The 16,719-nt window shown below is 42.7% G+C and overlaps 1 protein-coding gene across 3 annotated transcripts; it reads left to right on the plus strand.

Moving 5' to 3' along the window:
* Positions 1-385: 385 nt before the first annotated feature.
* On the plus strand, positions 386-14,670 carry nocta (nocturnin a). 3 transcript variants are annotated; one of them, XM_023276034.3, is made up of 3 exons: positions 386-962; positions 11,854-12,135; positions 13,028-14,670. In XM_023276034.3, exons 1-3 carry the CDS (start codon positions 755-757, stop codon positions 13,888-13,890), a joined length of 1,353 nt encoding a protein of 450 aa, XP_023131802.2. In that variant the 5' UTR covers positions 386-754; the 3' UTR covers positions 13,891-14,670. The 3 variants fall into 3 exon arrangements, with proteins under 3 accessions (XP_023131802.2, XP_035806733.2, XP_054872681.1); XM_035950840.2 differs by lacking the exon at positions 386-962 and adding an exon at positions 6,256-6,579; XM_055016706.1 differs by lacking the exon at positions 386-962 and adding an exon at positions 6,596-9,501.
* The last annotated feature ends 2,049 nt before the right edge of the window (positions 14,671-16,719 follow it).

Raw genomic sequence — 16,719 nt, forward strand, 5'->3', positions numbered from 1 at the left:
GTGTAATTTTGTAACTGGGTTTTGTATTTGCTGCTGCCTCTCTTGGGCAGGACTCGCTTGAAAAAGAAGTTCTAGATGTCAGTGGGATTTCTCCTGGTGGAATAAAGGTTAATAAATAAATAAAAGTCACGTATGCCACTGATAGTGAAAAACAATTAAAAATCTATCTCTTGAACGCCGCTTAATGACCGAGCTGGGCCACGCTGGTTTTCATGGAGGGTGACATAATGGGAAGACGGCATAAGAACACGCGTGCTGCCGACGTCAGGAGCGTCATTACTGTGCAAGAAGCGCACTGAGCGCTGATTGGCCTGTTTCTGGAAAGTTAACGCCCTCTTCGGTACATATTGCACTGCGGCTCAAACCACTGGTGACATGAGGGGGGGTTCATGTTTGTGGCTATTTTAAATGTAGAACTGTGTTCATCTTTCCAGGCAGTAATACTCCCACGTACATTATGAGCACCCTGATATCACTTCTTGTTGCATCTGCTTGATCTGTTCTTGTGTTGTTGCCGTGGACAAAGTGTTCCGGACCAGCCCATTCTCGGCTGAGCCCTCAGTACCCGGTGTTCCGTGAGAAAAGTGATGTAACTTTACCGGCTTTCTGTTACCTTCACAAGTACAAAGAGAACAGCAAGTTTTTCTGTTCACGGAACATTCTGGAGCTTTTTACTGAATAAACGCGTCAGTGTCGTCGGTGTGTCTGAACAGGAACATCCGGTCCTCTCTCCGCCGGAGCCGGTACAGGAAGAATGAATCCAGTCCGGCGCTGTTCGGCTCTGTTCAGCCAGCTGTGTGTGTCGTCGCGGGGCGGACAAGCAGCCAGGGGACCGTTTACACCGACACCGGTGACAGGCCCGGCGGGAGCACGGTGCTGTCACCCCGGAGGAAGGGGAGGCAAGGGGCCCACCTGCCCCCAGCTGAAGCCGAGTGGAGCAGTCAGCACCGCGGCAGCAGCAGGTACAGTCCGCCCAATGTGTTATTCAGGATAATACAACGATTAATGAACGTTTAGTGCGCGCTCACTCATCACTGTGACGTGTCACCTTCCGTGAGAGCAGCTGTGGTCGGTGAGTCGGTAACCATCCCGCAGCTCCTCTCACCGGCAGGACACAGCCCTGCTGCTTCTTACCGGAGGTTTTTCTAACCGTCGTGTTCCAGTAATGTGAATATGTAGAAGTGTTGTCCTCTTTCACATTACCAGCCGTCTCTCCTCAGGCTGCTGAACACACTACAGCATATATGGGTCAATATAGAACTGAGGGACTTTTAAAGTCCATGGGATATATCTTACATACATTTTTATTAAAAGTTAAAAAAAAAAAAAACAACAACAATTTTTTATGTTCATTATGATCATGTCTTCACAAATTCCATAATTATTTATTATGGAAACAATTCCTTATTAACCCTGTAAAACCCATTGTTGCAGAAATACATCACTTTTATTTTTTTGAAATATTGTTTTCTATTTTATATATATATAATTTGTGATAAATTGTTTCTGTATTTGTTTTATTTTTTGTTTTTTTTCTCATTTTCTTCTATATTTGGGTTTATATGTAATTATTATCATTTGCTTTTTTTGCTCATTTTTTTCTATATTTGAGTCTCACAGGGTTAATAAGAAATGACTGGATATCACTAAAATATCAACTGAATAACCATCCAAATTTAATAACAACCACCGTCTAATTAGCTAAACAATAATAAAATGAGCTTATTCAAAAATAGTTTTGATTGTGTTCTTTTTATTAAGTTGGGATGACCATGAAAGATATTTCTTTTTTGGCAATATATCAAATTTTCTATGGAAAATAACAAATTATTAGTATCTCTGTCTGAGAAATCGCTTTCAACTAAGTTCCCCATTACAAAAACATCTCTCAAGGAAGTGTGTTAATTCCTGATCACATGACCTGCTCATTTTGTTTCTCTGTGGTCATTTTGTTTCTTTTTTTGGTCATTTTCAGTCCGTTTTTAGGCATTTTAGGTCTTTTGTGATCATTTTGTGCATTTTGTTCTCTTTTCTTTCTCTCTGTCTCTTTCTTTCTTTCTCTTTCTTCTCTCTTCTCTGTTTCTCTTTCTTTCTTCTCTTTCTCTCTCTTTCTTTCTCTCTCTCTCTCTCTCTCTCTCTCTCTCTCTCACACACACACACACACACACACACACACACACACACACACACACACACACACACACACACACACACACACTCACATACATGCATATTGTCATATGTACAGATTGCTGCCCCAGTTCTGGTCAAGCCATTCATCGACAAGTCATTCCACATTATGACATTAATTTGTATTCATGGTAGCTAAGATACTGAGTTTAAACTTATATTTTGGGGGCATCAGAAAATGATTGAGTTTCAGGGCGAAGAATGGTAGAAGCAGACTACCACTGTTAACCCTGGTGGTTAGATCCCTGCTCCTATAAGTGTGTTTGTGTGTCTGAACAACTCAGGCTGGACTTTTGTAGAGGAAACCCTGAGTTTGCATATTCTTCTTGGAGACGCCCTTTAACCTATGAAATGATTCCACACCAGCTGACGTATGTAATCACTGCCTAATAACCGCAGGTAGCGGCTGTGTGAAGGAGAATGTCTGTTTGTGCCTGACTGGGTGTTTATACTTTCTGGGAAACAAGATAATTAAAACTTGGTCAAATAGAACTCCTAGTTAACTATCAGGAGGCAGAGCAGGTAACATCACCATTTTGACCTGTCAAAAGGTGGCGCTGTTTCTTCTTCATGTCTTCAGTCATGGAGGATAATGAGTTCTATTTATTCCCTCTTTAAGACAATCGTAAAGGATGATCTTAATGTCCTCTTCTGACAACTCATCTGCTCCAGCAGCCTTACTTCCCTTCTAGTTTCAAACCATGACACTGCACTTCATGTTTACCTGCACTAATGCGACTCTTAATGAGCAGACAAAGGATGGATTAGTGCAGAGAACAAGGGCTCAGGCTTGCTGATTAGATGCAATGAACAGGATTTGTGTGCTTATTTTCTATATATGGAAAGACAGTTCAGAAAAGACACCATGGTGCTTTAGAAATGAGAACTGATTTAGGTCGTCATGTAATGGCAGTGACTTGTACTGATAAAATGCTTCGAATTTATTTATATTTACAGTTTGGGTTGTAATGTAAATCCATTATCAGATCTTCTTATCAAATATAAAGGCTTCCTAATCATTTAACAAGTTTAATTAGTTTTACTTCCTGACTGAAGTCATGAAGACCAAATTGAACTTTTTATTGACTGACAAGGCAGAAACAGAAATGCTACCTGCACCTGTGTTGGACAGTGAAAGTTACAGTGTTTTGTTTTTGGCCATCTATAGTCCCTGCCATGCAGAGAGCAGTTTCACTTTACAACTGACAAAAAATGAGGGAAAAAAAGCCTGATGGTAAATGAAACTAAAATACAACCTTCAATAACTGGCTCTGGTTAATGACGAGCTGGTCAGGACCCTGCGTTTAGGTCAAAGTCTTTAAGCAGCTCTAACCCAGTTGAAGGTACGGTATGTCTATTTTAGGTCTTGTCACAAGGAAACAGGTCAGGTCTCCAGTGTCACGCCTATGGTCATGTCTCACCTGCACACACACACATGCACATCTATGCTTACATCACATTCCCACTCGGCCTGGGTCAGCAGCAGAACAGTGCATTAAATTAGCTGCTTTAATGGTTTCACCGTTTGAGGCCTCTGGAGGCTGAAACTCTGTGATCTCTACCAGCCTGGTCTGTAATGGGATTGGTCAGGTCCAGTTACATAACCACCCAGTACAGACGACATGGGTCAAGAGACATAATCAGCCAGTCAGGCCCATATTAGCTTCCATTGAAATTGTCTTGAGTTTGCTTGTTAGAGTGCTATAGACAACATAAACTGATGTGACTGTGAGGAAGTTCAATGTGGTGCATACATTACTAATACTAGCTGTGAGACGCCTGAGATCTTAGACATCAATTCACTCACACTCCTGGATGTTCTGGAGTTCCACTCAGAACATTCTGGCAGCGTCCATCCCTATTGCATGCTAGCAGGCTTAGCCTTTAAAGCTACAGATGTGATTTATATTAACTTTGCGCAACACGTTAACTCACACTACACTTGACTTTTTGTGTCAGAACCTGCTAATTCTCTGCATTGAGCGAGCCGGTCAGCCTGCCAGCATGTAGAACTCACACTGAATATGAGCACTAAGCCTCCGCTCGCTCTGTCCACTCACAATTTAACAGAGTTTATTCAAGTTAGATCTCTGTGTAATGACAAAAAAGAGAAGCCATATTACTGACTTGGGTGGTTCATTTCTTTTCAATATGAATATGCTACACTTGTCCCATATAAACAAGCCAGTATTTCTGCATGGATATCCCTAGTACAGTCAGCAAAATGTTTCCGGGTCAGACTGAAAACAAATATTTAAAATGACTTCTCTAAACGTACACTACCGTTCAAAAGTTTGGGGTCATTTAGAAATGTCCTTATTTTTGAAAGAAAAGCTTTTTTTTCAAAGAAAGTAACATTAAATGATAAATCCGAATATTCGGCTCTCAAAATAAATATTCAGAAACCACCGTCACGACTCACGACTGAATATTCGGGTATTCGGGTCCAGCCCTAGTGGACATCACCCTTCAGTACCTCTTGTAAGTGTCAGCCTGTATCTCTGTCAGTGGACTTCAGTACTTCAACACACAGCTCTGTTTCTGATTAGCGTCACATTTGTGTAGGACAACACTTCATTCATTTGTCTCCCTGTACTACTTAATCTAATATGTCGCTCTGGTAATTCAGCTAGTTGGCATGTGGCTGCTGCAGCAGAGAAGATGACCTGGAACTGGATCTGTGCTTGTGTAACCAGCACCTCTCAGCACAGTGTGGCTGAATGTTCAGCAGCAGCTTCACTGCACGTGCTCTTTTCTTCACTACGGAGAAACAACTTTAGTGGAAAATGAGAGTGATTCTAGTGCTTCTGAATAAGATGATTTGTATGCAGTTCTCTCCAGCTGCTGCAACTCTTACAATTGTTCTATTGCAGCAATCCCGTTTGTTAGTGCTGCTTCTACACAACAAACTCATAGTTTTCTGCAGTTCATATATTTTCAACTGGCTCGCAATAGTGACAATGTCATTTTTGTCATTTTTGTTGGTTACTATTTGTTTGTTACTATTTGGTGCGGTGTGTTGCTGGTGAATTGGTGCTTAAAAGGTTAAGTGCGTGTGAGACATCCAGCTTTTCACAGCTGAGATTTTGTCAAAAATGTGTTTTCTCTCCTCCTATTTTTATCCGATTTACTGTGGAAGTTGATTTGTTATAGACATAACTTTCTTTGTTTTGTTTGTTAGTTTCTTACATTTTGTCTTATTTTAGGCAACAGACTAGCCATGGACATGCCAAATATGTGGCTTATCATCTAAAAATAACAACAACTTAAAAATGTGTGACTGATGGTGTCAACTTTCCTCCAGTTCTCCTGCTATCTAAATGTCTTAACTGTGAAACGGTGTGTCCCACACCGCAGTGTTTGTAACGTATTTCCAGCAGAGACTGAGATAAAACTACAAGTATTTTTGACTGATTTGCGCGTGATGGGTTCTAGATAAGGAACATATTTTTGAAAACCATGATACAATATTTACTTATGATCAGAATTCTGTTGACAACATCTGTTTTCAGCTTTAGGAAACATCGTGGAGCATAAAGCCTTCCCACTGGAGTTTTTATCATGTCAAACAGGAAAAAATAGTGTATTTATTGGGGACTTTTGGTACACTACTGAATGTTTATAGCAGCAGGATGGTGTATGTAGGATTTGCAGTGTGTGTGTGTTCTTGGTAATAAAAGAAAATGGCAGTTCAAATGGTATTTGGACAACAGTAGAGCTCTGAGGGACACAATGAATGATATTTGATGCACAGTTTATACAGTGTTCACTAGAGTGTTGTTTACAGTACGAAAACAATCACCAGAACTGTTCTTAAACTGCACGGGTTGTCGTCATTTTGTGAATTAGGAGTTAATTGCCGTCATGCCTGGAATGAATATCGTCACAGATGTTTCATTGTTTAGTGACATTCCAGTTTACCGATTTTCTCCTCTGGACTGCCTACGCTGCACAGCCCTGATTCTGTTAGTTGGTTGTGAGAGAGTGTGTGTGTGTGTGTGTGTGTGTGTGTGTGTGTGTGTGTGTGTGTGTGTGTGTGTGTGTGTGTGTGTGTGTGTGTGTGTGTGTGTGTGTGTGTGTGTGTGTGTGTGTGTGTGTGTGTGTGAGAGAGAGGAAGAGCATTCTTGAATGGGCCTGACAGTGACTGAGTCACCTCCTTCATCTGGATGCCACGGCAGCAATAATCACTGGCAACTGGCACTGTCCCATGATAGTCACACTGTCGCCCATCCTAACGTCCAGTAGATGGTCCGCTCCCACTGTGTGCCGCTCAGAGGAAGAACAGTAAGGGATAAGTGGAAGGACAACAGGCAGGAAGGAAGGAAGACCATTGCGTAAATAAGCTTTGAACAGACTGAAAACGGTGCTTCCTTCAGTGCTTTTCTACAAGTAAGTGTGTATTGGTGTCTGCATGTGCATGAGCCCACTTGTACAGTTGTTGTTTAATTGAACCTAATGTGTTTCAGTACACTCTGTCCAACACACTCACTGGACTCTTGAGAAAAAATGTTGCCACAACACAAAGGTGTTACAGTGAGTGTCAGCTGATCATCTGGTTGCTTTGAGGTCTACAGTTGTTGTTTTTTTTGACTGAAATATCTCACTTGTAGCAGATGGACTGAATCTAAAAAATGTAATGTTCCTTTGACCTTTTTTGTCACCATCTGGTCAGAAACTCTAGTACTAAGTAATTCAGTACTATTCTTTCAACTCTTTGGTTTGTGGCAGAATACTGTAAGAACTACTGTCCCTCAGCATCCTCATCTATACCTTGTACATTGTGTTTAAAGCTAATTAGCCAATGTTAGAATGCTAATACACTAAACTGAACATTGTGGAAATGGGATATGTTTCCTGCTGATTATCCACATGTTAACTTCTTCACTGATCACATGTTATAATGCTGCTGTTAGCATTTCGCTCACAGCAATGCTATACTTCAGTGCAGTTTCACAGAGCAGCTAGCCGGCTGCAGACTCCTGGTCTGGATATCATGTTTAGCAGATGTGAACAAAGTCAATTTATTAACGACAACACCACCACTCACTTTGACCAGTAAAATATTGTCCTCATATTGCTGAAGCAGTTTCTCTGTCAGGTAAACTGAGCTCAGCAGTCACTTGTTAGCTTTTTACAGAGCTTTCAGTCTCAGCTCGTGTCTTCTTTCTGGATGAAGTTTGCCATCTGTCATGAAAAATGGGAGATGTGGAGGAAAGCACTGGAGATAAATGTTTAAGCAGATCCTGTGGTTGAAATTTCTTTTTATTTCTATAAAACTACTGAAGGTCACAAACTGACTTTATTAAGGGCTGAAGATAGTCGTGATTTAACATTGAGATTTTATTGCAGAACTACTGCATTAGGTTCCATGATTGTATGTGCTCTAGATGTGTCATAAACTCTCAACTCAGCTTAGCAGGTCGAGCACAGATGTTGAGACTGTCATATGAACACTCATTTAATTTCATTGCAAGTCACAAAAAGCTCACTATCTGTGTAATTTGTTGAAGTGTCAGTTTTTCAACATTAGCATTAATAGCAAGAAACATTGGTGTCAACATGAAAGAACACAGTAGTAGTTGTCTTTAGACTAACTAGCCTACAGAAGCTAGGCTGTTGGGTAAATTATACAAATTGTTACATTTCCAAACAAGAAATGCACTCAGAGAGCACAGTCCTCCTCCAAGGCTGTTCATTCCCCCATATGGCATTGTTAGGAATGCAGCATTTGTTTATTAGTTATTGATGATCAGAAATCACAGCAACATAGAATGTGTCCATTTAATATAGATGTACCCACAAACAATATGACCATGCGCTGAGCACAGGCATGTGTTATGCATGTGTATGTTATGTACAGATACCAAATCACGTGACCTAAGTATGTAGTGGGCGGTGGGAATTGATGGGACCCCCACAATTTAATCAGTTGTTCCTTGTATCATTCCTGATGGATAAGTCCACAGTCACTTGTCATAGTTACAGTGACGCCCTGCCGTTAGGTTGCGATGATACAGAAATCTTCAACAAATCTGTGGATCCAGACTATAAGCCGCATCGCTGCCAAAATCTTGTCACTTGGTCCTTGTGTCATTTTTGACCTTCCCTGAAAATTTCATTCAGATCTGTTACTCTGTTTTTGAGTAATGTTGCTAACAGATAGAATAACAGACGGAAGGACGAACACCCGTCAAATTACTCCCCCGCATTCCTTGGCGGAGTAATTATGACTAGAGGTACTACATAATGTAGTTAACGTCCTTCTCCTGCTGTGCTTTTGTCCTGTTTTAGATTTGATTTCCTACTTTTTCTGTTTCCAAGGACTCAATGGAAAAATACGCTAAAAGTAAATCAAAGTCTGCTGAAAGGAACGGAATAAAAGATTAACGAAAAGTAATAGTTATCATGACATAATTGGTTAATAAGTTAAAGGGTAATCAATAGCTTCAAAAGTACTGGACTAAAAGTTTGAAAGTAATAAATGCCTGGTTAGGATTCGGCGCTCTAAAGCACAAAACTCTATCGGAGGTAGAACACACTGACCTAAAACCAGACTATTAAAGGAAGCAGGTTAACAGTCCTTATCCACTGACAATGAGAACAGCCCACTCTCTGTCTCTCTCTTCAGCCCTCACTCCCAGAGAACACACAGCTGTTGTATGCATGTGTGTGTTGCTATGTGTGTGTTGCTATGTGTGTACAGCCCCTGCCATCCCCACCTGCTCAACAGGATGCTCATTTTCATCAAAGCCCCGCCCACTTACTCCATTAGTTAGGCAACATCCTTATCCACACTACACACACTCAAAGTCATTCACACGCCCCTACAGCACTGCCTCTTTCTTTCCCTTTCATCCTCCCTTTTCTTTCTAAACATGCTTCCTGTTTGTCCCAGTCAGCATCTTTCATCACTATGGGAACAGTGGCGATGAAGAAACCTCATTGGTCCATGTGTCTCTTCTGCCCTCCTCTCTCTCTCTCCCTCTCTCTCCATGTCTGAGACGGGTTTATTGTGTCTCCTACCTCTCTGGAGGTCATTCTGTCACCCAGCCAGCAAGACAGAGAACGGATGAGGAAGGGAGACAGGGAGGGGTGGAGCTGATGATTCAGAGAGAGGATGAGACAGACGTACTGGAGGATGAGATGGATAAGGGATGAGTCACAGAGACAGAGAGGGATCCAGCTCATGGAGAAGCAGAAGACAGAAGGGGACAGGAGTGAATGACAGACAGACAGAGAGGTGGACGGTCCTGGTCTTCAGATGCATGAAGAAAATGGAAGAAAGCATTTGATCAAACATGGAGGGGACGGGTAAGAACTAGCTCCTTACTTACAGTGACAAGAGCACCATAACATAGAAAAGTAGGCATCAGTAAAGAGGTGAGGGCTGAAGGTAGAGTATCATCCATCCCTCCATCCATCCTGGAAGAAGACACTGTTAGTCATTATTTCAGTGGTGATATGAGATGAAAACTGAGTTGTTTGGACACAGAGATGTGGCTTTTTTTGGTGAAAGAAAGAAGCATTCATCTCCAAGACCACCATCACCCTGGTAAAGCATGGAGGTGGGCAGGTAATGCCTGGGGGTTGTTTTCAGCTGACTGACCTGGCAACCTTGTCTCAAAATGGCAACACGTGAAAAGAGGTAATCATCAAGACTGAAGAAAAACATCAGGCAGTCTGCAGAAAAACTTGGCCTTTGGGCAGCTTTGGACCTTTCAGCAAGACATTAATGTGAAACATACAGCCACAGTGGTGAAGAAATGGTTAACAGACAGCAATATGAACACATCTGAGCCGCCCAGCCATCAACAATCTGTGGAGGAAACTAAAGACCAGAGTGGCAGGGGAGTCTTCCAACCTCAAAGACCTGGAGATCATCACAAACAGAAGTGGGACAAGACCCCAGTGGAGACATGCAGAAAGATCGTTATATCGCTAGAATTTTATCGTTAACATACCAAACTCAATGTTTTACATGTCATTAGTCACTTTTATGTCTTTTAGCCAGAAGAAATTGTTTGGTCAAATAAAAATTCACTGTGAATTAAAATTTGGTATGGATATAAACTGAGCTTGAATTGAACTTTGAGCTGAACTGTATTTACTGGTTTTTGAATTGTGTGAATATCCAGTTTCCTGCACCATACAAAAAAAAAAAAACTTAAAAACAGGCATCATTACTCCGCCAAGGAACATGGTGGAGTTATGTGATGATCGGCGTGTGTCTGTCCTTCCGTCTGTGTGCACATTACTCAAAAACGGATGAATGGATTTGGGTGAAATTTTCAGGAAAGGTCAGAAATGACACGAGGACCAAGTGATTAGATTTTTGCAGTGATGCGACTTACAGTCCTGATCCATGGATTTGTTGAAGATTTCTGTATCATTGCGAGATAGCGGCATCACTGTAACCATGACAACAGGTGAACACTACATCAGCTGCCTGCTGACGATCACATGTTTGTGATCCTACTATAAATCCACCGCTGAGGACTTTTCAGGACCTATCCATCAGAAATGATACAAGCAACAATTGATTAAATTGTGGGGGTGTTTCTGAGTCCCATCAATTCTCGCTGCCCGCTACATACTTAGGTCACACGATTCGGTGTCCATACATAACATACACATGCATAACACATGCCAGTGCTCAGCGCAAAGTCATTTTGTTTGTGGGTACATCTATATTAAATGGACACATTCTATGTTGCTGTGATTTCTGATCATCAGTAACTAATAAATAAGTGCTGCATTTCTGACAATGCCATATGGGGGAATGGACAGCCTTGGAGGAGTACTGTGCTCTCCGAGTGCTTTTCTTGTTTTGGTGTTAAAATTTAGCCACTGTAGCAGTGTCTTCAGCGTCTTTCTGTTCTTTTCATTAATGTTAAACATAAACCAAAGTAGATTAAGAAACTGTCTTTTCATACTGTGAAGCATGTTGTCTGTCTAAACTTTCTCCTCTCATCTGACTGAGATGATCATTTACAGCAGGCTCTGAACAATGTTCTTAGAGTATCAACGCTGTGTCACCACTTACCCTCTAGTTTAAGGGGTAAGTTTGAGTTGTGAGTTTGGTGGGTACAGTCAGTATGTCCTCTCCTGCCAACTGGACTGTTTGTCTTCCAATGTTCAGCACTTCAATGAGTGATCTTTACAAATGTTTAGACAGTATGCTCCCAAAAAGACCAAAGCAACAAAAATAGCAATTAAACCTTTGCCCTGTCTACCACGCTCACTCTGGCATGTGTTTATGTTGGCAGTGAAGCTACACAGTCTGAGTTCACTGGTTTTCATGTTATTCATCTTCCTGCCTGGTAAGCACTGTAGGATAAAATCATGCTGCCTGTGCTCAGAGGTCAGTCTCATGAACTTCATGTGGCTTAGCAGAGCAGATCAAAATTAGCAGTCCAGTTCAGTCAGGGTCTCCAGACAGATCACTAGCTAAAGGAGAGTAAAAGGACTTTCATTTCTTTACTTTATTCTTATACCTTCCTTAACAGAACTGAAACTCTGGATCTTCAGAGGACTCTAAACAGTACCCAAAGTTTCTCAGTCAGTCCACTCAAGGCCTTTGGTGGTGCCACCAATGGCTAATGTTAGCAGACACTGCAAAGCACCAAGCGCCTGTAATGACCACTCTTGTGTTCTCTCCATCAGTTTGTCCAATGGGCGGCGGCAGCAGCAGCAGCAGCAGGTTGTTTGGTACTTTGGCCCAGTCACTGAACAGCACCCAACCAGACCCATACTCTGAGGAGAGCCCAAACCAGGACCTGGACCACGAGCTGGACCCAGACCAGCTGCTCAGAGAGTGCGAGGAGGCCCTGCAGAGGCGTCCAGCCCGGCCTCATCGGGATCTGGTTTATCCCAGCGGGACGGAGCCAAGCCGCCATAAGCATAACCCCTCAATACGGGTCATGCAATGGAATATACTGGCACAAGGTAAAGACGTAGAGAGAAACATACAGCGTGAATCTGTGAATGTCGGAATCACGTTTTTTCAAGGTTATATTGAATGAATCAGGTCACTTAATGCTTAGTCATGCCCTGATGATGGCTGTCTGTCCAGACTGAAGTGTCACTACTGAGATCACATTTAGTTTGGAGGAATCTTCCTGAATAGGGCTGCACAGTGGCGTAGTGGTTAGCACTTTCGCCTTGCAGCAAGAAGGTCCCTGGTTCGCGTCCCGGCTTTCCCGGGATCTTTCTGCATGGAGTTTGCATGTTCTCCCTGTGCATGCGTGGGTTTTCTCCGGGTACTCCGGCTTCCTCCCACAGTCCAAAAATATGCTGAGGTTAATTGATTACTCTAAATTGCCCGTAGGTGTGAATGTGTGAGTGACTGTTTGTCTTTGTATGTAGCCCTGCGACAGACTGGCGACCTGTCTAGGGTGTCCCCTGCCTTCGCCCGAGTCAGCTGGGATAGGCTCCAGCCCCCCCCGCGACCCTAGTGAGGATTAAGCGGTGTATAGATAATGGATGGATGGATGGAATCTTCCTGAATGTTCCTGCTGTCATTTACTAGGTGTTTCACTATGAAATGTGGTTCAGAAGTGTATGCTTCTCTTAAAATGAACTAGAGCAACCTTTGTGATTCTTTCACCTAGCGCCATCTGCAGTTCAAAGTTTCCATTAGTCCAGTCCCATCAACCCCAGTTCTGCTTTAGTGTTTAGTGATAATTTGCAGTGATTAACCATTAGCATACTTGGCTAAAATGTACAATATTCCATTTATTTGAAAGCCCCCCTGTGCCTCAGTACAGCCTCAGCTGCTATCAGGACTGTAGACTGCTGCTGTTGTTCTGTTAATTAAAGTCTAAATGTGTCTTTCCAGCTCTCGGGGAGGGGAAGGACGGATTCATCCGCTGTCCACTGGATGCTCTTAACTGGCATGAACGAAAGTACCTGATCCTGGAGGAGATCCTCACCTACCGCCCTGATATCGTCTGTCTGCAGGAGGTGGACCATTACTATGACACTTTCCTGCCCATCATGACCAGCCTGGGTTACCATGGCAGCTTCCTGGCCAAACCCTGGTCCCCCTGTCTGGACGTGGAGCAGAACAACGGCCCTGATGGCTGTGCTCTGTTTTACCACCGCTCACGCTTCTCCCTCCAGGACACAGTTCACCTGCGGTTGTCGGCCATGATGCTGCCCACCAACCAGGTAGCCATAGTCCAAACACTGAACTGTCAGGTGACAGGCCGGTGGCTGTGCGTGGCCGTCACCCATCTGAAGGCTCGTAGCGGCTGGGAGAGGCTGAGGAGCGCCCAGGGTGCCGACCTGCTGCAGAGCCTGAGAAGCATCACGTCCCGAGGCAGCGGTCAGAGCGAGGCAGCGTCCGGGGCTGTTCCTTTAGTCGTGTGTGGGGACTTCAACGCTGAGCCCTCTGAGGACGTTTACCGACGCTTCAGCTCCTCCCCCCTCGGCCTCAGCTCTGCATACAAACTGCTGAGCTCTGATGGACAGACGGAGCCAGCCTACACCACCTGGAAGATCCGCCCGTCTGGAGAGAGCTGCAGCACGTTGGACTACATCTGGTATACCCAGGAGGCTCTGAGTGTGGAGAGCCTGCTGGACATCCCCACTGAGGAGCAGATCGGCCCAGACCGCCTCCCCTCCTACCACTACCCCTCTGACCACCTATCACTGATCTGTGACGTCAGCTTCAGGGAGGAGCCACATAGGCTGATATAGGCAGCACCTACAGAGGCCCTGGACCAATAGGAGGACTGAGTGAGCAGACTGACTTTCCAGAAGCTTTATGAACTGAATATTTTATCAGAGTGATGAAGGTAAAGAGTGTGTCAGAACTGAGTGTCTTCCCATTTCAGATAGCTGAGGAAGGGACACCTGAAAGGAGCAGATCCTAGACAGCATTCACGGTCTGGTCTCATGATCTCACACATGTATGTGGATGTTTCCATGATGGTGTGGGCATGTCTGAAGAAAGGATCACAAACCCAAATAGACATGCTACGTTCTGTACTGTTGCTAACATTTGAAAACGGAGGAACCTCCAGAGAAGTTAATTCAGATTCACATCTCTTTAGCTGCAACAGTGACTCTGTCTTGGTGAGTGGGTGGGTCTGTCTCACTGTGGGGTTTAGAGGCTTGGAGTCTCCACTGTCTTCAGTCACTTTGAGCTCTTAAACTTTAAACTTTGTTTCTTAAAGTGAACATCAGCTAAAAGGGCAGCTAAGAGCTTCGTCTGCTGAATTGTGAACACTGGAAACCAGCTGCTGGTATTTTTTAGTAAGATTTATCTCTGCTGTTCTCTCTGCTCTTTATGAGCAGCTTTCCTGTAGTGCTTCTAAATTATTATCCACTGAGGTGTCGCTGGTTTCTCAGTCTTATGTTGGTTATCTATGATTGTTGTTAAAAAAAGACCTCATTAAACATGAGAAATGTTATTAATATATATATACATAATGACAGCAATATTTAAATAGCAATAAAGAATTATTTTTATTCTTATTGTTGTCTTGTTTGATTTTCTGGATTTTACACTTATTGTTCAATTTCCTTTGTTTCAGCCATGACTGAGATCAAGCCTCTTCACACTAGAGCTGTAACTAATGACTCTTATTTATCAGTTCATCTGCTGATTATGTTCTCCATTAATAGAATTTTTTTTTTTTTTATCCCTAAAGCGTTAAAACACTGCAAAAGCAACAGTCACAAACACAAAGTATTCGGTTGCTGCCACATGACACAATTTCCCTTTAGGAACTAGTGAAAGTTGTTCTGATTCTGATTTAAAAGTAGGTGTTTTAGTGTCACAGCTCAGTCTCAAGACTCAACAGTTTCAGATTCCAGAGGATCTCATTACCTCTGATGTTCTTCATGAGCATGCTTAGAAATAACAGAAAAAGACACGTCAGATGAGCTGCCTCTTATGCTTTCCTTATTATCAGTCATTCAGTACATCCAGTGGTACACAGCAAAACTAAAGTTTTATTAGTACATTCTGCGTGCTTCATTTTCCAAACTGTAAATAAATAAAGAGTAAGAAAACAGGGCTGGAGCTGGAGCTCACTGAATCCATGACAATCTTAGATTTGAAGTCACAAATGACGACTTCTGACATTAAATGAAACATCATCCAAAATAGAAAATCTCTTTCCTCCGAGACTCACGTCACTGCTGCCTCCCACCATGCAGGACATAAAAGCAGTTTATCTTCAATCTTCTGTCATAATTATGAGCCAGTGAGTCAGAATTACAGTATGAGGCGTGTATCTCTGGAAAACCACGAACAACACCTAGAGAAAGGTTTTCCCCCATTTGGAAGTGTTCTCCTTCTGCTGCATCTCAACATTATATCTCCTATATGATTAGGATTCTGATGTCAAAGTGAAACCAGATTTCTACAAATGAATGTAAATCAATTAAAACTCTAAAATGCAGAATAAGTGATTGCTTAAATATTCACCCTGATGCACCTTTGGACAGGTCTCGGGCCGCCCTGCACATCTGGTCACAGCAGTTTTACTCTGTTCTTCTTGGCAAAACCATCAGGTTGCACATGATTTGAGTGAACAGCCCTTTAAGTCCAGCCACTCATTTTTCATTGGATTGTGGAGGGTTCCAACTTCACCACTCCAGAACATTTATCTTGTCTTTAAACCAGGTCTCTTGCTGACTGTACCAAGTTGTCTTCCAGGATTTCCCTATACTGTGCTCCATTTATTTTACCCTTCATAATTACAAATTTTGATGATGCTGCCACCACCATGCATCACACTGGGGACAGTGTTTGTCATGATGTGCAGCATTTAATTTGATGGCCAGAACACCCAATTTTAGTCTCATCAGACCAAAGAACCTCGTTCCAGTGTACTTCAGTGCCTCCAGAAGGCACATGGGACTGAAGTAAACTGGAAGGAGGTTCTTTGGGACTGTAAGAGCTATTGTCGACAGTGGCCTTGTCTTTGCCACTCTCCCATCAAATTTTGACTTAGGAAGAACTGCTGTTGTTGCAGTCTCTCCATCTCGGCTTCTTAAGCTCGTTAATCCTTCAGAAGAGTCTGACGTGTCTTGGTGGCCTCCATCACTCGTCCATGTTCCTTTCATTTCTTAACAAGGGATTAACCTGTACTTCAAGGGACTGTCAGTGACGTTGAGAGTTTCCTGACTTACCCTTAAATTGTGCTTTTCAGAAACCTTTTCAAAGAGCTGCTTGCGATGTTCTTTCGTCTTCATGATGTGGTTCTATCCAGGACCTCTGATTCACCAGAGACTGGACCTTCTAGGAGTCTTTATACAACCACTGAGACACATTCACTGACCTCAGATCACCTCCATTTTACTGTGTGACTTCTAGCACCGAGTCGTTGCACTTATGTTAAATTAGGTGAGTCACTTTAAAAGGGGTGAACATTTCTGCAATCACTTATTTTACATTTTATATTTAGCTCTGGAGAAATCTGTCCAGAGCTAAATCTGTTTCCATATGAAAAAGTATGTGTGGTGTAGTCTCCTAAACTCTTGAAACCATTCAAATTTGCCAAATGACGAAATAAA

Source organism: Amphiprion ocellaris, chromosome 13, assembly GCF_022539595.1.
Source record: "Amphiprion ocellaris isolate individual 3 ecotype Okinawa chromosome 13, ASM2253959v1, whole genome shotgun sequence".
Classification (NCBI taxonomy): Eukaryota; Metazoa; Chordata; class Actinopteri; family Pomacentridae; genus Amphiprion; species Amphiprion ocellaris.

Excerpts from the sequence above, each read along its gene's own strand:
- nocta (XM_023276034.3), top strand. The coding sequence starts at position 755 with ATGAATCCAGTCCGGCGCTGTTCGGCTCTGTTCAGCCAGCTGTGTGTG. Across the intron at positions 963-11,853 it reads CAGCACCGCGGCAGCAGCAG|TTTGTCCAATGGGCGGCGGC; the intron begins GTACAGTCCGCC and ends TCTCTCCATCAG. Across the intron at positions 12,136-13,027 it reads ATGGAATATACTGGCACAAG|CTCTCGGGGAGGGGAAGGAC; the intron begins GTAAAGACGTAG and ends GTGTCTTTCCAG.